Source organism: Bombus affinis, chromosome 13 (genome assembly GCF_024516045.1).
Source record: "Bombus affinis isolate iyBomAffi1 chromosome 13, iyBomAffi1.2, whole genome shotgun sequence".
NCBI classification, from domain to species: Eukaryota; Metazoa; Arthropoda; class Insecta; order Hymenoptera; family Apidae; genus Bombus; species Bombus affinis.
In genome coordinates, this window is record NC_066356.1 from 4605592 (window position 1) to 4627312 (window position 21721).

The 21721-nt window shown below is 35.0% G+C and overlaps 1 protein-coding gene across 20 annotated transcripts in view; it reads left to right on the forward strand.

Annotated features, from left to right (window-relative positions):
- Positions 1-21721, forward strand: part of LOC126923312 (kazrin) — a 138851-nt gene that overhangs the window by 109872 nt on the left and 7258 nt on the right. For 8 of the 20 annotated variants that reach the window (XM_050736644.1, XM_050736640.1, XM_050736643.1 and 5 more), the window contains 10 exons: positions 3537-3743; positions 5385-5745; positions 8893-8982; positions 10723-10939; positions 11623-11890; positions 12425-12772; positions 13267-13390; positions 13625-13769; positions 17387-17576; positions 19789-19815. In XM_050736644.1, the coding sequence (XP_050592601.1) occupies positions 3537-3743; positions 5385-5745; positions 8893-8982; positions 10723-10939; positions 11623-11890; positions 12425-12772; positions 13267-13390; positions 13625-13769; positions 17387-17576; positions 19789-19815 (1977 nt within the window). The other 12 variants (XM_050736633.1, XM_050736636.1, XM_050736646.1 and 9 more) reach the window with 8 other exon arrangements.

Below are 21721 nucleotides of genomic sequence, written 5' to 3' on the forward strand. Positions count from 1 at the left end.
TTGAAAGCCTCGGGTCTTGCATCTTCTTCATTTTTTCTTCTGAACAAGCTCTTATGTACAAAAAGGAAGAGAGAAGATTAATAACAGCACGTTTCGCGAGGTCGACCTTTAATGTTTCCCGGAAAAAGCTCCAGAAAGCGTATCAATGCGCTCGAGCGAAAAACGACGCGTCTGCCCTGGATAGATGGAGAGAAAAAGGATTTTCATAAGGACATGACGATGCATCATTGCAGGATCCTTTGCAAAGAGAAAGGCAAACTTTAATATCCAGTAACAGCACGTTCTATATTAACGATCGTAAATATCCTTTAAGCTGAAAGAACATAGCAGCGCTGTTTCTGAAACAAACTGCGAAAGCCAACGATACACCGGTGAATTTGATAAATCTCCTCGGAGGAATTTCTTACGAAGATCGGAACTTTTCACAGTGTAAAGCTCTTAATCTTCTTATTTGTGTGAAGCTCTATGATTAATTTCTTGAATCGTAACTTTATTTTTTGTATTATGCGAGTTCAGTTTAGAGAAAAATGCATCGAAGTTTTGAAGTAAACTTCCACGTAATGCTACAGTAGACGATTTTTATACTAGGCTATAAAACGTTTAAAAGAATCATTTTCTTATAGAAAGATATTTCAATATTTCTATGAAGGAGTAAATAAAATGTGAAGTAAATTTCTGTGAAAATTAGAAGACGGAGTACTTATATTATAAAAATATAACATTATTTCTGCTTCTTCTTTTAAATATTTGCATATGTACAATCTATCATTTAGTGATAATGAATATTAATTATGGCGGTTTAGGTTGACCTGAATATGAGTACCTACACCCAACGGTGTACCACAGTAACATATCATTTAGCTGGTATTGCTAAATCTGAATGGTAGTTACAGAAAATGATATTTCTTCGATCTTTCACGTTCTTCTGAGGTGTCTAGTAGACTTGTGGTCTAACACTCTTTAACACTCTTTAATTATTATTTATTTGTTGCGGATGCACCTAGCTGCATTCATTATAGCGCTCAGTTTTTTATTTTGCTATCTCACAACATTTCTAACAATATTTTTACGACAAAATTAAACTACGTATCTCACTTTGAAAATGAAATCGAATCTATTTTTTTTCTTTTTTTTTTTTTTTTTAAGAAATTCAACTATATTAAAACACCGTATGATATTATATTATCGCGTTCATTATTAAAATAAACAAAATTTTTTAAGGTTCGCAATTTTATATTCCATCCAAAAATTAATTCACGCCTCGTAAATATATTCTAATATATTCTAATATGAAAGTACAAGGGTTCGACGTTAATCACCATAGCTCGTAGCACTTTAAAATACGTATCTTGTTTACTATGCAAATTCCTGGATACTTATCACCGTTGCGAGCCCGCAATATCAATCTGTGTGTTTCACCTTTCTGGTTAAACAAGGGAGAGAACAAGCGGACGTTAAATCACTGCCGGATAAAAGAACAGAGAGACGCGAGGATTTCTCATGGAGAACCGTGTTACGTCGACACTCGTTGCTGATGAAGTGGATTATGCGCGATGCGACAAGACACGGAAGAGGGTAAAACAAGAGAAAATTGAAGAACCCGAAGGTGGGAATTTGTCCTAAGACCCCGGGGCAACGAACATTTTCTTTCATCTGTCATTATGCAGGAGCACGGACACACATTGGAAAACGTCTTACGGCTCTCGTCGATGATATTTAACCCGATTGCGAGGAAATACGATTAAGCTAGATGAAATCTCGTGTTCCCAAATAAAAAGTTTAAAACGTTAAACCTTTTTTCAATTACGCTTGGTTTCTTCAAAGATAATAATTTTTCCATGATTCAGTGCGAGTGCCTGTGAGCAGAACGATTGCTCTTTGTTCTTCAATGTTCTTTGAACATTCAAATGTAATAAGAATAGAAAATTCTTTAGGTGTAGGATGATGGTTTGATTTAAGTTAGGAATTCTTCTCGGTTTCTTCAGCGAACATAATACTCACATGATTCAGTGTGATTATTGGCTGAATTATTTTTCTTTGTTTTATGAATTCTCAAATGTAATAAAGTTAGAAAATTCTTTTTATGTAGAATGCTTTGATATAAATTGATGATTTCTTTTTGGAAATTTTGCGAATTATAGATCGATAAAGTAAAGTATAAAGTTTTCTCAAATGTATTAAAATACTTCGAAAAGTAGTCATAAGAAAGAATTCGCATCTATTTATAACTCTCTTATTTAAAATATAGACTTCCCCTTGGAATTTTATTTTATTTTTAAGAAATACAGAATATATTTATTAAATATTTACATTATTAATTATCGAGAATAACAGATATTCCATTTATCGCATAATCAGTATAACGTGGCAAAATACCAGATTTTGGACAGAAACGAAACACGATGAAACGCTCTATATCTTCACACATGCACGCGTCCGATTTTCCGCGTGACAGCCGGCAAAGCCGTATGGCCAGCGATATAACGATAGTTTTTAACTTTAAAATGTTGACCTGCCAACGGGCAACACCTGACCGACCCGTTGGAGTGTCAGTAATCGCGTTGTCCCAAAGTTTAGCCGATAAACCAGCCTGCAACACCTGTTATACGTACGTTGAAGTTCCTTACGCCCGAGGGAGAGATAAGTGGATTAAGTTCTCCGTAGCTGGTATCCTAGCGGCTAATAGGTGAAGGTACATGACACCTGTAAATAAGCGATAAGTTGCACCTGTATCGAGTTACGACATTGTCGATCGAATGACCACGGGGTTCTTCAACAGAAGAGTAAAAAATAAGAGCTAATGGAAACGCCTGGGAAAAATCTCTGGTTGCAACCTATACCACATCCTTTATTAACCCCTTAACGAATTTTTCTCAAGTTTCTTCGTGAACGTGATTAGATTCTTTTTTAATAAAACTTGACCATCGATAAAAACGGCTGTGACATATCTTTTATAAATTTTTGTCAACTTGAAACGTTGTAACTTTAGAGTTCTAGTACATAGTTCTAGAGTTCTTATACAGTTCTAGTAACCAATGTAAGTAACATTAGAGTTACAGTTTTGAGATCAAATAATCAAAAATCCAACAAAACTTTTCAGCTCCAAAAATCCCCAGCAAATTTTCTCCAATTAACCGCAGCAACGCGAGCAATTTTAGAGTTATACGTAGGATTAATTTTGACATTAAATAACTAAAAGACCAATCAATCACAACAATGCAAACAACTTTGTACAAAGGGTAAACTCCAAAATTAAATAATCGAACTCCTATCGTATCGGAAGCTCCACTCGAAATTTCGCCAATTAATTGAGACGCATTGCAGAACGATTCTCCTCGTCGTAGGAGGCCTCGGTATAATTACGGTCGGTGGCTCAACTTTTAATCATACATCGCGTACCCACTGTTGTTTCATGGACGGGGTGTTCAAAGGGGCTCTTTGACACTTTGTGCTTGTGCTGCATGCATTGTTAAACGGTGGTGGTTCTCGGGTGGAATTACTGCCCGGATATGGGTCTCTTTGACCGTTGATTACAGCGGATGCGAGAGAACGAAGCGACTTTAGGACGCCTTCAACAGCAAGGAGTCGGCATGCCTTCGGAGGAACGCGAACGCGAAAGGGAAAGGGAACGTTGGAGCCTGCTAAGGGCTGCAAGGGACGAGGCCGATCGAAGTCTCAGCCTTGCGGCTAGTTTGGCCGACAAAGAAGCCGCCCTTTCGCACGCACACGCGACTATAAAAGAGGTAAGCCCTTTTTTCTTCTCTCTCGTTTCTCTCCATTCTTTTTTTTTCTTTCCTCTTCTTTTTTCACTACGTTCTTTCTTTCTTTCTCTGACCTGTTGTCCTCAACGCGTGCATTATTACGCACGACGGGGAGTCAGCTTGATGAATTTAATCTCTCTGCCAGGCTGTGGTTGAAGTGTTTTGCAAAGAGAGTACGCTCCGAAAAAATGCTGGTTACCTCGAGTCAGCAGCAACATTTTTCTCCTGTTTACGCTATGACTGTTGCTTAACTTTCTGGATTATTTGCTGGAAACGTTGACTCAGCTTTTGGGAGAACTCTCTGTAGTCGTTTAAGTTTGATTCCTGGGCTGCTTTCAGAATAATATGGTGTGGTGTGTCTGTGTGATTTTTTGGAAGTCGATATTTGTTTCCTTAATTATGGGAAAGTTAACATTTAAAGGTAATGAAATATCGGTGGTGTAGAAAAAATATATTTTTTAGATAATAATTCTCGATTCCTCAGAATCTTTACATTTCATAGATTTAAACAACGATGACTTCTTTCCGGACAAAGATATTCTTCTTATATATTCGTCTCTTTTATTGTGTCGTTATTTTATAACTTTAATAATTGTATCTTGTAAGACAATTTCACTGTACATATAAGTGTTTATAATAATTTATTCTTTCCTACTTGTAGAATTTTCGCTCTTAATTAGAATTTTCTTTGTCTAAAATTCTAGTTAACGATTCTACTTTTACCGAAAATGCGCGAGAAACACGGATTTTTAGGGTCAACTCTGAGCTCTGCAAAAAATTGATCGATCGACGTAATATTATTACGAGCAGTTAGGTAAGAAGCGGCACTTTGCGCGCACATGCAATTACGCGGAGGGTGATTCCGCTTTGAGCCCTAAAATTGTCCTCCACGCTGTGCATAAACGGGCCGGCGGCTAACGAGTTTAAAACTGATGGCTCGAGGGCTTCCTCGGTATACGTATGTCAGCCGAGAATCACGCACGTCCCAAAATTTTCGTTTCTAGTCTCTGTTTAACGATCTCCGAAAATTCAACCAGTGTTCCACAGAAGCCAAACCGATCGATTTTATCAAGATAAATCGTTCGTAAGATGCTTTATTTATCACTTTCTCATTTCTCAAGATATGTCGCAGTATATGAAGTTTCTCAGGGTTTTTATCTTTTAAATATTAAATGTTATAAAGTTTTATTAAAGTACGGGCTGTTACAAAATAATAACTAGACACTTTAAACTGAGAGAAGAAATTAGAAGTTTCCTTACATAAAAAATTGTCCAATAGTCTAATATCAAGTACTATCCCAACACTAAAACGTAAAGTTTCTAAGAGTTTATAATTTTCTTTGGCTTCTATGTGCCTTAATTGCCATTTTCTATAACAAAATAATTCTATCTTCATTCCGTTTAACAATTACACTAAAAGAATCAATAAATCTTGTATCATACGTAACACAATGTTTCTATAGAAATTCCTATTTGCTCGAGATTCTTCAAAATTTCCATCTCCTCAAAATTTTCCAAACTTTCCGTAGATTTCATGCAAATTCCCACTATACGCATAATATTTGCAGAACCCATTTCAAATTGAAATTCCTCGAAAACAATGAGAAACGTTGGTATGTACAGCTACAGCGTCAATTGGCGGAAAGAGGTGGCAGCGGTGGTATCTGCTTGAGCGACCAGGAATCCTTGGTCTCGTTCCCGAGAGGCAGCGTGAATGGAGCCGCGACACCGGGCGCCGGAAGTAGCAGCGGTGGTGGTGGTTGTGGTATCATCCCTCATATGAATTCTCAACCGCCATTAGGCAGCACAGAGCTAGGAGTGACCGTTGGGAACGTCGGCAATGCGGCAGGTGCTGGCTCTTCCGGTGGACAGGCGGGCGATCGCGGAAGTTGCAGCGCGGACAGCGGTGTTCGAGGATCTAGCGACAGGGAAAGCGGTGGCGCAACCAGCGTGGGCGGAAATCTTTCAGATTCTACTACAGATGGTAAGAGATACGCGTATTTTAGATCTCTTATTATTATTGTTGTGTTATTTTATTATTACTATTTTATCATTATTTTGTTATTATTGTTGCTTGTTGGCGTATGCACTTTGTCCGATTTTAATGTATAAATGCGAGTTACTGACAAACTATGTGTCGTGCGAAAAAGATGTTCAGATAGGGATTGAATGGTTTCGAGGGGGACTAGGTGTAATTAGATTTTCTACAGATGGATGCGTAGAGGTCACATGGAGGTAGCATACGTTTTCTTAAATAAAATCATATAAGTTTCAATCCATTGACGATTGTCAATTCGTCTTGACATGCTATATAAAAAATTATTATCCTTATTCACGTTGAAAAATTATTACTTGATAGATATTTATTACTAGATAGATAGATATTACTTGGTAGATATTTCAATCTTTACTTTGTAAAACTTATCATATAAAAGGACAAGAGAAACATATACAAAGGTTGTGACTTGCGTCTTCCTTGTGTTTCATATGATAGATTATACGAAATAAAAGTTAAATAGATATTTTTATCTGCTAAACTAATGACTTTTCAACGCGAATAGGTTAATAATTTTTTATAAAGAATGTCAAGACTGATCGGTTTTGTATTAAAAGTTATATGATCCCATTTGAAAAAACGTACGTTTCCTTTATATATTATAACATTTATCCGTCCACTGGAAAACTAATTGTACCATATTATGTCAGTCTTAAAACCATTAAATTCCTATCTGAACATATCTTTTGTACAGCAGGTAGTCTATTTCGCATTTATAGATCAGAATTGAATACACCGTATACTGCTCATTTACTGCAACCATGACATAACTCAAAAATCATGATTCTAGTGGAAACGAGTTCGAATATTCTGAATAGTTTGATGATGATGCAGTAGCGACACAACTGTTTCCACGTGATGAACTTTTTAAATTCACTTATAGAACTTTACCAGTAGAAAGTACAAGAAACAACTATTTTTTCCTACCCCAATAACTCAAAAGCATAGAAACTTTTAGTTATATTGTTGTTGCAGCAAATGAGCGATATTTAGATGATTGCTTTCTTGGAAGTTAGAGAAGAAGGTTACTGGAAGAGTTATAGTATCTTTTAAATTGCGTGGGTTCATTCAGAATTGAATTTTAATTGTGATGTAGAAATTCAGGAAATTTGAGGTTTTATGGTTGTGTTAAGGCATGGAAAGAGATCCTTTGTGAATTTATTAAGAAGCTTTGAAACTTTGGAACATTCTCATTTATTACTTCTTGTTTTGTTCTTGTTAAAAGCTTATGAGTGAGGAATAGATCTGGAAATACTTCCTAGTTTTATATGTCAACCTCACCATAGTTTTATACGTCAACATATAGGAAGGAAATAAATGATTACGCAAGAAATCCTACATAGCTTTGGAAAGTTACAATTTTAGTATTATGCAGCATTTCCTTTCTATTTAAACTTTGATTAAGAAATTGATTTGAGAACATCATCTGAAGTTTCATGATAATTTAGCACCAAGACATGGAGAAGATAATTTAGAAAATCACTCTGTGTATAAAAATATGTTTCAATTTAGAAACGTTTCTCAAAATTTTGCAGAATTTGTTCATTAAATTCCAAAGTATAACAAGTCCATCGAAAAACAAAAATACTCGTAAATTAATCATCAAAATCTGTGTCTCTTAATTCGAATATTTCGTTAAAATCATAAGTATGTAACATACTCGACAATACCAGAAATATAATTTTTGTACCAAAAGTAACTTTTGGTACTTTCTGCATTATTCATTGCGATTGTGGAAGACTCTCTGCATTGTGATCTACCTCCTCGGTAATGAAGTAGCTTTCCAGTCGCGAAGCTATCTCGCGTATAATACAATCGCCATTATTATTCATCAGAGTGTCGAGTGGTTGGAACGCGATGATTCTTACGCTTAGGTACAACGAGCGGCGAGATTAATCGTCTAGTTAAGGTGCATTACGGTGCATCCGTCGGATCGTCGGTGAGAAAAGAAAAAGAAAAGGAAAATAAAGAAAAATGAAAGGAAGAATAAACGTACGATAAGCTTCATCAACCGCGAATGCTAATCGAAGGTGGCAGGCTAATCGAGCGAATTTCCTTCGTATATTATTCAGCCAATCCTCGTGGCTGCGCATTAAAGCCGATTGATCGATTTGGTTTAGAACAAACACCACGTACGTGCTGTGATCACGATGCATGTGCACGAATTCTGAATTAAACGTTACACGAAATATCCAAGCGCGTTCAATCCTTAGCAAATCTCTGTTCATAGGTAAATTAGAGTAAAATAGTATTTTCTAATTCGTCGGAATAAAATGATTCTATTATACGAAGAGTAAAGTCCACTTAGGATGACTAAGAATTTTTAATTTTTAATTTTGTACTATAAAATGTCGTCAACCAATCTCCTATCATATATTGAATTATAATTAAATATATAATTATATACAACTATATAATTATGTCTTCGGTCTTTTTATGAAATTGAATTGAACGTGCTAGGGTGAACAATCAATTTTCATGTAATATAATACGTTTACCAAAATCTTTAACTTCAGGTCTGCTAAAACAACACCCTGGCCAATGTAAGTATGGAATGCAGTTGACATGTGCAACATAAAGAACAAACAGACAGCGAAGAGACTGCTATGATTCCTAAAATCCTATAGTAAACTTACATAACTCTAAACGTGTACGAATATTCGTAACCTGTTTCCCGAACCAATAGACTGAACATAGAATTGGTAAATCGAATTTACCAGTGTCAATAACGAGCAGACTTCCCTGTTTATCTAAACTATTTCCAGCCATACAAATTCTGACTCCCGCTGTCAGTACAATGAGCCTTAACGAAACTCATTATAGAAGGAATTTCAATTTCGGTTGACAAATCGATCTCCATCCTGACTCCAAAAAAAAAAGAAAGAAAAAGAGAGAGAAGAACGAAGGAAACTATGAAAATAAATTGAAAGTCTAAATCCAATCGTACAACGTCCCTGTCTATTTTTCTCGTTGATTTTATTCCGGGAGAATAAATACATACGGAGAAGTGACGTCGATTTCGGTGTATCAAACGCAACGAAGAATTTTTTTTTTACTTTATATATTTCCGCGCAGGCACACCGACAATTACGGTCGAGGGAAGCGGTCTCGACATGGACAGCATCTCCGTGGTTTCCTCCATTGCACCATCCCACATGTACCAGTGTAAGTGTCCAAACATAAATCGTTGATCGTCGTCTCCCGTATCTTCAACGTCATCCTTCGTTTTATTTTTTTTCTTCTCTTTTTCTATTTTTTCATTTTTTTTTATATTTATTTTATTTTCGACTGGAGGATTCCTGTGCTTCTCTTCTTCTGTGTGTTTCTTTGACTTTCTCTCTTTCTCTGTCTACTATTTCTACTATTACTACTCTGCCAACTGTGTTTCTTTCTATTTTCGATTATTTATTCGGCTCTGTTTTACGATTGAATGCCTGCTTCTCGTTGGTCCTTCGAAATCGATCGTTGCTTGTCGTTTGCGAAGTTTTCTTGAGTGTGAGAGATAGGCGAAGTTCGTGTTAGGGGATGGAACTACGTAATTTAGGTGGAAATAGAAATTAATGGAAATTAGTGAATTTGTTTACTAAAATTGGTAATATCATAGTAAGGAAATTTAAAGTAAATAAAACTTGTGACGAGGTATAGAATGAGATAATATAACGATGAGTATTGTTATTAAGGGAAATGGTTTAATTTCTTTATTAATATTAGTAATATTGCAGTAAATGATTCTGGATATATATAATAGGGACAAAATTAAATTGTTTACAGGATGAATGAAGACGTCACGAGAATCTAATTAATTCGTAATTTAAAGTTTGTAATATCATAATAAAAAATTTTCCTTTTGAAAAGTTCTGACAATAAATAAACTTTGTATCAAAGGACGGAATGGAATAATTTCTACAATAAGTAAAAATGTTAAAAACTGTTTCACTCACAAAGACTACAGAATCAAATCGTTTATAATTAAAAGCAATTATTCAATTTCTTTTTATAGACCTTGTACTACCAAACTTCTACAAAAGTAACCCCATGTACAACAATATTCTTTTATCCAATTATTCATAATAATTTCGCAGTACGTGGTATGTATATTTGTGTGCATAATCCCTTATTTAGGTGGCTGCTTTTGAGAATAATCGGTCGTCATTGATCGTAGAAATTGCATCTCTGTCGCGGTTTATTCGTTTATTTATCCATTCATCCGAGCACAAACGGTAATTAATATTAAAGGTCCATTATGTCGTGGTTTTGCCCTAACAATCGGCTAATTGTATGTTGTATGGCCGATGCATGCGCATGCACATGTTGGAGCAGTCAGAATCTATTTCATAGTATCCAGATTAGAGTACCCTACGTACACGAATAAGAATTTTTAATTATTACATTACCAAATATACTATCAACAGTATACGTGTTCTTTATTTATGTACAATATTACTTTTCATTAATTCGATTATAGTTTAGTCTCATTTCTCAACTTCGTTCTATAAATTTCATTCTATAAATTTCTCGTGACACGAAGTTCGTTGTAATCTTGTCAGACCTTCGTCCTGCTTCGACGAATATCTAAGCTCTGAAACACTCTGCATCTCTACCTCGACGATATAAATCGAAACCAAGCAAGTGCCTACGAAACTTTGACTCTGCTTACGTGCAGAAAATTGTAAGCTGTGTGTTCTTTATGTTGCATCGATTGTTGTGAAGCACATGCTTCTATCGAAAGAGATCTGTCGAAGGGAAACGATAAATTTGCTTATCAAAGCGAAAGATACGATATGTTCTATATTTATCTAAGTATGTCAGAAAAATTTAAGAAAGGAAAATTGAAAGGATAAAAAGTTTGTATGAATCATAGCTTTTAAGTTTGTCTTATGTTCTCATTGATATTATGCTTTTCAGCAGCGACCACACCGAAAGATTGCAGCCCGACATTGTCGCCTCTGAACGCGTTCTCCAGGTCCATGGACAATTCCTCGTTATCGCGATCAGTCGAACAGTTGTCGAGTCCGTTAGAATCAGAACCAAGAAGAAACAAGCAAAGCACACCTGTCGCGGCACCTGCCGCGCATTCACGCTCCTCTGCGACTCGTGGAGGCACTTGGGGTTCTATTTCTAGGTGAGAACTGAATTTATTATACGTAATCCATTCGACAGGATTAACATTACGACGGCTACGTTGACCTTATTTGGGTCACTCCTGCATTTCCATAAAATAATAATAACTCGCAGAAGATGGCAATTTCTGTTGATTAATGCTACCATTATATTTAATATGTAAATTATTCTGTCAAATATAATACAATCAGGTGTGTTAGAACAAACGAATATTACAAAGATTCCTATTGTAAAATAAGATATAATAAGATATAATAAGACGCATATAACGATATAACGACTGCAAAGAAATATTACTAATCAATGCAATTAGGGAAAAATTGCTTACCATTCACAGATATACGTGCCAGATCGTCTATGCTTTTAATCATTATACGATAAAGGAAGATTTTCCGTAATTCTCGAATTTAGGAGTACACAGAATAATTGTTTTGATAATTGGAAAATACACAAAATAATTATTTTGATAATTTACAAATACATTTACAAATTTTTATAGTTAAATAAATTAATGTTGCGCTTATGTTTTTCATTGCTTTATGTTCTTCCTTTCTTTAATTGTGTGCCATTTTCGATTCGCCAAGAAATGAACGATAAAAAGTGTTAATTTGGAATCTTAGTACCTCCACAGAAGTGTATAGCATCTTCTTAGCTCAAAAACAGTTTCTTCGTCTCGATTTTCAGAGTGTTTGCCCGTACACGACATCGAAAGGCAGCGAACAACTCGAGCGGTGGAAGCGGAAGTAACGAGGGTTCCGACAGTTTCGATCCTTATAGATCATGGTCGCCTCTCACGGAGGAAGGCTATGCTGAAAAGCTTCGTTTACTCAGAGAAGCCGCATCCGTACCTATGGAGAGATGGAGGGCACCTACAGTCTTAGCGTGGTTAGAAGTTGCTCTTGGTATGCCACAATATGGTCCACGATGCGCTGAAAACGTTAAATCGGGAAAGGTACATCATTTCAAACTACTTAATGATGGTATATTAGCTGATAATTTATATCAAAATTCATAAAATCGTAATATTATAAATATTAATATTTGCTGTTATTAAATCGTCGTATGATTTCATACAGATTTTTATTGAATCATCTGAAATAGGATATTTTATACAGCACTTTATAAAATTCAGAAAATAGTTTTGCATAATTTTGTATTAATTGTTCAATACGGAGGAACTAACTCTAAATCATTGGATTATTTCCTTGGATATCATTGTACATCTTTTAAATTAGTGACTATAGTTCATACAATTTCTTTTTAATCTTTCTGTAAAAAAATATGCAAAATAATATATTAATGGTATTTTGTATTCGGTACTAAAAATGATACTTAATCCAGCTATGAAACATTCTTTGTTGAAACTGAAAATTAATATAATGACACTTGGAAATTAATTATATGTTGACCGCCTCTTAATTATTTATATTTGTCTTCCAAAGTATAACAAATGATGAGATCTTATTTGATCGTAATACTTGTCCAGGTTTTACTGGAACTAAGTGACGCAGAATTGGAAGCAGGGTTAGGAGTGACCCATCCTCTTCATAGAAAGAAGCTCCGTTTAGCTATCGAAGAGCATCGACACCCGAGTCTCGTTCGATATCCATGTATTGCTCAATTAGGTCACACGTGGGTCAGTTCAGAATGGTTGCCTGACCTTGGACTCGCTCAGTATTCTGAAAGTTTCGCAACCAACATGGTGGACGCACGGATGCTCGATCATCTGAGCAAAAAGGAACTCGAGAAGCTGCTTGGAGTAACCAGGAAGTTTCATCAGGCCAGTATCGTGCACGGAATTCATCTACTCCGCATGTTGAACTACGATCGTCAGGTAATGACATAAAAAGAATATATGATATTTTATGAAATGTTCTATACTTGGTGGCTTATGAAAAATTGTATACTTTATAAAATACTTCAGGTACTCGTTTTTTCCTTTTTAAATTTTATGAAAAATTGGTGTATTCTTGGTTTAATAATAAATAGAGTTTAATGATAAAGAGTTTAATAATAAATTTGGACCTTTGAAAATATCATTTATTTAATTTCATAGTTAATTATATTATAATTTGACATTAAAAAATATATAGAATGCAATTTTCTGTAATAATTTATAATAATAAGCAAAATCTTATGAAAAATAGTAGTAGGCTGGTCCAAACCACTGTGATTCTCAGCAAACCATTACATTAATTTTAGAAATAAAATCGAGTTAGAAATAGTATTAAGTTAGGATTATTGATTTGTTATTGTTAATTTAAAAGTGTTCACTTAAATAAACACTATAAGGAGGACACTGTACCCTTAATTGTATCCTTACAATAGGCACTCGCAGTTAGAAGACATCAATGCGAACAAATGGACACAGATCCTCTAGTTTGGACAAACCAGAGGTTCATTCGGTGGGCGAGGAATATCGATCTGACTGAATATGCTGAGAATTTAAAAGGTAACTGAAAAATTTAGTTCTCTAAGCAAACATTGAAAAGAATCATCAATTTCCAATATTTTTCTCGAATTTGTATTTTTGTCCCAAACCATACAAACTCTCCATTTATAAAACTAAAAAATCCTTCTTAAAAACACAGTAATATTCAATTTGTGATGTAAATTTAAGTACTTGTAATAATCATTCATCTCAATCAAACGATAGTGAGATACAATGTTATCATTTGTAATGCAGATTCAGGTGTGCATGGCGCTCTGGTCGTGCTAGAACCATCCTTCACCGGCGACACCATGGCTACAGCTTTGGGTATACCACCAGCTAAACAGATGATCAGACGACACCTCACCGCCGAGCTCGAAGCCCTCGTCGTTCCAGCAAGGTACTCAGTCTACTATCATCCAGAGGCCACATTGGACAACGCTCACTAATCGACATAAACGTCGTTCCTCGTTCGACAAACGAGATCGACATTGCTAACACGATTCATTCTCGTTCTTCGAGCTTTCATTTTTACTAACTCTTTCCTCGACGGGGGTATTCTAGAATTAGTATCACGCTAACAATAAAAAAAGATTACACCATGTCGTCACCCACACCATTCAAATAATCTGACGATTTTGCCAGTGAATGAATATTAATCAAGTAATTTCAAAAAGCAAGAAAAATAAGATGTAAGATTTTAGAAATTCTTGAGATGCTGCTGCGGTGCTCTTTTATACTCTCTTTCGAAATCGAGCTAACGTTTCGAGCAGACAGCTTCGACAATTTAATATCAAAGCTTGTCGGTATATTTTAGGAGAAAAGTCGCTTCGTAGCGATAATTACAACGCATCAATTAAACAAAATTTCGCTTGTGGTAAAAATGAACGATAGAGTAGAGAATTTTGTGGATCGTTTTCTACCCTGACCTAATTAAAAAAAAAAAAAAAAAAAAGAACAAAAAATATCGTACTTTAGGAATTATCGCTGAAATATTGTCAATTATCTACACGAAATCGTACACATTTATATGCATAGAGACGATCAAAACGCGAGTATGTTATTTCTCTAGTCTTGACAAATTTTACAATGGTTGAGAGAACACGTTCGTTGATCATTGAAATTCGCGCGATAGATGTGTTTTGCAAAGTAACGTTAGCTTTAAAGAAACGTTGTTATTATATACGAAAGTCGAACTGGATAGGCCTCACATTTTTCAGGGTTTCTACCAATTTAGTCTATTTGTTGATCACGTTCGGACGGATATTGTAGTTTAGCCAATACGATATTCCCGATCTCGAGGATTGTACATAATAATGGCCGAGCTTAATGGAGTAACTTGCATTGATATTATTAAAATCGGTATCAAGGTTTCCGCTTCCATCGAAGCATTTTTTAATAGAACGGAATACTATTATTGGGATATTGTAAATAGTCGAGTGTTTGTGCAAAGAATTATTTACAAATCAGTAGTAGTAACGCAGCGGTGTGCACAAGAAAATTAGGATTAAGATAAGACTTTATTAATTTGGACTTTATTAATTTGGAATATTTATAGAGCAAAATTCAATTTCTTAAAAAAAATATACAGAGATATTCTAAAAATTAGGTCAAGTTACAAATCTTATATAGCTTTCACAACTCAATGATGATAATAATTATTTCTATTTCAATTTAAAAAGAAGTTAAAAATTCAGCATTATATCTTATATTCTTAGAAATAAATCACGGCTTGTTCCAATTTTTAGAATCACCCTGTACAACCTAGAATAAGATAATTGTTCATTCCGACAGACTTGACATATTTGGACGCCATACATATCATAAATACCTTAGGAAATTCAAATAGGAGACGATGCACTGACATTACGATGCTAAGAACACACGATAAGATAAAAGAGAGAGAGAGAGAGAGAGAGAGAGAGAGAGAGAGAGAGAGAGAGAGAGAGAGAGAGGGAGAGGGAGAGAGAGAGAGAGAGAAAGAAAAGAGCTATATAAAGAGGTAAATGTGCATGCTAGTCTGGGCAATCTCGACCCACCGGCAGAATGGTCCCATTGAAATGGACAGAGTCGAGATCGCTTACGACTGGTGCCTAGTATGTAAGTACTCATCCGTAATACACACGCCATACTTGGATATATCGGGAATACACACACGTATATACAGTACAGTACAATCTCGACATAATGTACATATACAAACATATGCAGTATACTCGATGGAATTTCTTCTTATTGATATAACATTGTACTCGGCACCGCAGCGATTCGCTGGGTCTGCAGTCCACTCGATCGCGGATCCATCGGTAATGTCTCTCATAGCTGAGCCGTAGCCCACAGCTGCTGCCTGCACTGCACTGCGCTATGTACAGCACACGTTAATATTAGTAATTCTGGTGTAATCCCTGGCCAAAGGATTCTATCACAAAATTAGAAAACTCCTTCTAAAGGCATCGAGTTTTCCTCGAGCTTTTTTTAATCTTCTATCAATATATACATTTTCTCTATTTAATTGTCACATTTAATTGAATATTAATTTTACAAATTCTTGAAGTATATCCGATAAATATATTTTCATGAAAGAATCAATTCAATTTGTAACTTTTTTAGGAAGGGATTTAAAAGGGTGAAAAGATCGAAATTGTCACGGATTACATCAGTATGCATTATGGTTCCTTTCATCTTTTTCTAATTTGCCAACTTTCATATTTACATTTTTGACTGTTCGGTGTTTTAATCCAATTGACTGACCAGCAACGCTCGATGCGCCTCGGTCGATCCTACGTGAACGACCCTGCGTATTCTGGCGTCCATTTAAACATATATACATTCTTCTATATCGATGGTGCACAAAATGCTTGTGTATGTATATTTATGTTGTAACTAGATATTCATTATGATACATATCTCGTTCTCTATTGTCGAGCACTTGCAGCGAGCCACTGTTCAATTGCCAAGTATCTACCACGTTGATCACGATATATTTTGTGTGCCAAGACCAGTTTTTCAGTAACTTCATCTGTACCCTGAATAAAACTCCTTTCTCATATTCCATCGCACCGTTCACACACAGTAAAATTCTCACTTTGAAAGGAACCACCTTGGACCTGGTAAACTTTAACTCGATCGCAACTTTCTTCAATACCAAGTTCCCCTTTCACAATCAGATGTATTTTCACAGACGTAAACATTTTCTACGAATTTTTCACACGTATCAAAACTTGTTATTTTTCCTTCATTGAATCTTCGAAACGATGCTCCACGTTGTTTAAAATACTCACATTGATTAATATCTACTGTTAGATTTTAGATGATGGTAATACCTTTATAACTAGATTAGCACTATTAACACGTTCCACGTGGCGAAAAACTTAGGATTTGAATTGCAAAAATTGCTTCCGAATCCCTTAAATAAATCAAATTCTATTATCAAATTTTTCAAAAGCGTAATGTTCCTATTTTCGAAATATTATAATGCTTTCTCACTACTAACGCGTTTTACATCTCGAAGATGACCTCAAAACAGAACTTTGAAATTGAATGAATAATCGTATCTCAATCCGCCATTACTAGATATCTAATATTAAATTCCACAAAAATAAATAAGATTGTTTGGAATTACCATAGATTTCTATTATCTACAAAGACGATTTTCTAATAAAAAAATATTTCTACCCTTTACTAACAAAACTCTGTATCTTTTTACATCTACAACATCAAAGATCACAAACAATCCACGTCGCGGAACGTGTTAAGCCACCACATAAACACATCCGTTCCCATAGAAAACCTGAAATTTGCTTCACACCCTTTTCTCGCATGATCAAACTAAAAGAGAAAAAGAATAAGAAAGAGATACAGATATAAAGATAAAGTTAAAAAATAAGGAGAGAGGTTCGCTGCAAAACGTGCTGAACGTGTGTGTGTCCGCGGTGTCGCCAAAGGTGTGTGCATATAAGCGGTCAGGATGCGTGTACGCAGAAAGGCGTGCATGTAGCGTGGTGTGCGTGTGTGTAGAAGTCAGCTGGAGGTGGTCCCGAGGAACAGCACCAGCGGGGGTCGTCCGATGAGCACAGTGAGCGCGGGCGGTAGCCTCGGTCGTGGAAGCAGGGCGCTACATCTTCAGCATCATCAGAGCTCCCTGTCCGCCCTGCACATGACGACCAATCACTCGGGCACGGTCGATAGACGCAGATCCAGCCTCAGGGTAACGTACCGTATAGATTCAAAAAGACACACCTGGTCCATTCACTACTGCACCGGGAACTCGGTGGTATTTCTAATTTCTTTACCCTTATATTCTTCCTCGAGCTGGTGCAGAACACGATTCGTTCTTCGCAGATCGCTTGTCGCGATATTTTATTACATATCACTCTTGACTATTGAAAGTTAGTGAATTCCTTCGGGTTTATGTCCTTGAATGAGCAAAGGAGAAATATTTAACGCATCGTGGCAGAAAAAGTTGTCTTATAAATTTTCATACGATATGGAACTATGATAGAGTTCATTTTGTTCATTTCACTCATCAGTTTCATAGTTTATACTAATGTAATTAAATAACTTCTCTTCTGTTTATCATTGATAATCCACTTTTCTCTTTCGTAATTTTAACTCTTCATAAATAATCATAGGAGAGCTTCAGGGTAAATTCGAAAGATAGAATTTGTATTTTGAAAGAATTTCTAATCTTAGAAGAGAGCCGATATTCCAGATAATTTTGAGATATGATTTATGATTTTCGTATTTTCAGAAATATATTTTCATGATAGATTATGTTATAAATAAAGAAGAGCTTTCTAAAGTGTAATTTGTACTAAGTATAAGTTTTATGAATCTATTGGATCTATTAAATCATTTAGAACACAGGTAGAAATGTACTCTTTGTAGCAAATATTGTTTCCAGTCAATAATTCAATATATTCTCAAGGTAAATAATTTTAAAAGACAGATTGAAAACATAAAAACTGACGAATGGCACAGTGACCTATACTTTCTCCTAGAAATACTTACGTCTAGTAATAATAGTAGAAACCACTGACTCGGCGTTATCTATCACTGACCATCACGTTCTACTGAAACTTGGGATATTCAATGTCATATGTAAGAGAGAAATCCGATTGCGTGATTGAGATAGCGATAGCGAACCAACAAAAAATGCAGTTCTCTTCGTACAACGTTATCTCAGAAATAGAAAGCCTAAGCAGAATGAAACAGAAAGTACTCATATTTTAAAAGCGAAAATTTTTAGTTCCTTACACTATTGATTTTATTTAACAAGCGCAAAGTAATTTTAGTATTTAACGTCCAAATTCTTTGGAATTTCAATACGCGTTAGTGTTTTTAAAGATGTTTTTAGATAAATGCTAAATGTTTTTGGTTATGTTTTAGAGTAATATTATTATTGACGATGTTGTTAACTGTTATGAATGTTTGACAGAGATAATAGATACTACTAATTGCAAAAATCTTTATCTCGAAGCTCCAAAGAACCGCGATTAATGACAAAATTTAATTAACAGCGATCTGCTTTGAAAGATTTCGTAATCACAAACATTAGTCATGGATGACTTTCCTCTATATTCAATCCTATTAACAAGAAGACTACAATACCTAAATAATAAATTATTTTAAAACGGTATATATATAGAAAGCCATCACTGACTAACATCGTATTACATAGTTACGCATTTAATGATCATTTGCAGCGGTTGTTCGAATTAACTTTATCAACCACATCTATCATTTAAAACAAAAGTTTACTCTTCATTTATTATCGAATATAATTCGAGCCACTGCTGGTTAAAAATTTTCATTCAAATTTCTAAAATCACGTTAATTTCTCATCGTTTCATTTGTATATACATATATATATCGAGTTCTTTATTCATTTAATTTCTCATTGGCACGATTGCATGGCATCGCTTAGGTAAGGACGCTCGCGCAGTATTTCCACCAGATAATAAGCCCCTTATACCTTAAGTCTTGATATACCCTCTTTAATAAGTTTAATCCTTATCGAAAGTAGTGTACACTTTGTAGATATAGACACAAAGAAATATCTCAAATTAATTACATCAAAGAAGCTACGCAACAACGTTTGAACATCATCGTTAACGGCTAAACATCACGCAAACATCAAGCTTTAGTCATTTTATCGGCTATTGTCGAAACATCACGAAACTCGTAACATCAGTAAATTTCAAGGAAAAGAAACATCGTTGTATAATGTTAAATTTCTAGTCGTTCTTCCACGTGAACCAAGGATTAACGATTTCGAAATGAAGGAAGCAGAAAGTAGAGACTTCTATTCTATAGCTACAAGTGTGACTGAACTTTTCACGCGATAAGGGTTAAAAGCTGTGAGCTATGTGCTTAACCTAACGTTAATCATTCTCCCTGCATCCTGTGGATCGTCGCAGACCTGCAGTCTTCTTTACTTGAAAAAGGTTCGGTATATATGTATATATTTATTATATACGTATATGTATCTAGATCTGTATTAAATTCATCGTTTCTTTCGCTACGTCTGTATACATCGATCTATCGTCATAGGGATCTCCAATGATGAGCTTTCAAATCTGATCGAGAGGTTGTGTTTATTACAGAGTAAACTCCTTCCAAGTTTCCTCTATAGATCGCTTATGAGTTATGATAAATTGGGAAGATAGGAATTCTAGAAAACTCTAGACAAATTCTTTTCTAATTCTAATTCTAACTTTTTTCGTCTCCTTTTTTGTTTTTGAAGGAGATATCAAGTTCGCGACTCTAAAGTATTCTCGAGGAAACTTCGAAAGAATAGATCTATGAAGGAATGCGTAAAGGAAACGATGATTGCTCTGTTAATTTAATTTAAAAGATCAACTCCAATTTTCCATACAAAACCAAATAGTTCGTTCGTTTTTAATATCTCGTTGCATTTACACATCGAACGACCTTCTGTGATAAGAATTAGAAACTATTCCCATCTAAGATTTGTCACGGAAACGGTAACGAACCAACGCAATCAATCGCAACCTTGCACGGTTCCAAATTTTCTAGAAAACGTAGTAGATATTTCATTATTATCTTAAAGCATCCTCCAGAACGACGAGGCATCCTTCGCGGTACTCAGACTTTCCCCGGGATGTCTCTTCGTGAATTATTTATTTCAAATGTCTAGATTTTAGCGAAGTGCCTCACAAACGTTTTTATAATTTGCCAAGTTAAAGAATCTATTTCACTAGCAACTATCGAATACTCCGCTAAAATGTAGACGATTCTCATGGATCTCGACCTCGACCGCACGGACTTCGAAAATACGGGTAAATGAGTACGAACAGATCATTGATACGATAATCAGAGAATCATTGGTACAATAATTTTCTCATACGTTAAATTAATTTTAAATGAAATTCATGGAAAATTTTCGTCGTCGGTCCGACGAGCCCGAGAAACAGAAATTCGTTTCTTCTTTCCGATTCAATACGATATTATTATTCGTCTGGAATTTATCATTGTCTTAGGGGAAAAAAAAACTGAAAAAAGAAAGAAAAAGACTGAGATTCAGGGTACGAACGCAAATCGTATCGCCTGTAACTGTAGGAATTACGCAAACAGTCCTCTCCCTGTACTTAGTTATTTACTTGTAAAACTTGTAAACCCTCGTTGACGATTCTCTCCGTATGATCGCAGCGAATTATTTATTATCACGTTTCATGAGGATCGTGAAAATTCGCGACCTTCGCAAACGATGAGCTTAACATAATCAAATTTAGCTGATTGCCCGATCAAATATATTTTACCATCGTAATTCATCGAACTGTGAGTATATTGCGTGTTTTTACTGTTTTATTAGTGGAACGTTTTTTTCCAATTCTCTTTGACTTCTCGTTTCTCTGTGTTAGATCACTTATTTCTTAGAAAATTAGTAGTACAATTTTAGTGATTTATCATAAGTTTCGATTAGTATTATTGGACCGCAGGTTACTTATATGATTATTGAATTCTATTTTATCACATGAAGGGATTTATCACATGTAACTTGAAATTGCAAGTAATTTAACTTAAAAACCTACATTTTTTATCACTTAAGATCCAACGATATCATGATTATGATTATGATTTAAAATTCTAAAATATACTTTAGAAAATATCCCATAGAAATCTTCAATTTCTATTGATATAAGTATTGAAAATATCAAAGTGTTAATTAAAACAATGTTTTTCTGAATTTTAATCTCTAATCTCTTTTTTCGTTTCGAGGTAATAACTTTTGTTCCTCTTTTTTTTTTATAAAGAGCTCGATGACTTACGATATAAAAAATCGTGATTCCTAATTATTCTCAAATACTAGAAAATTTCCTTTAAAAGGCT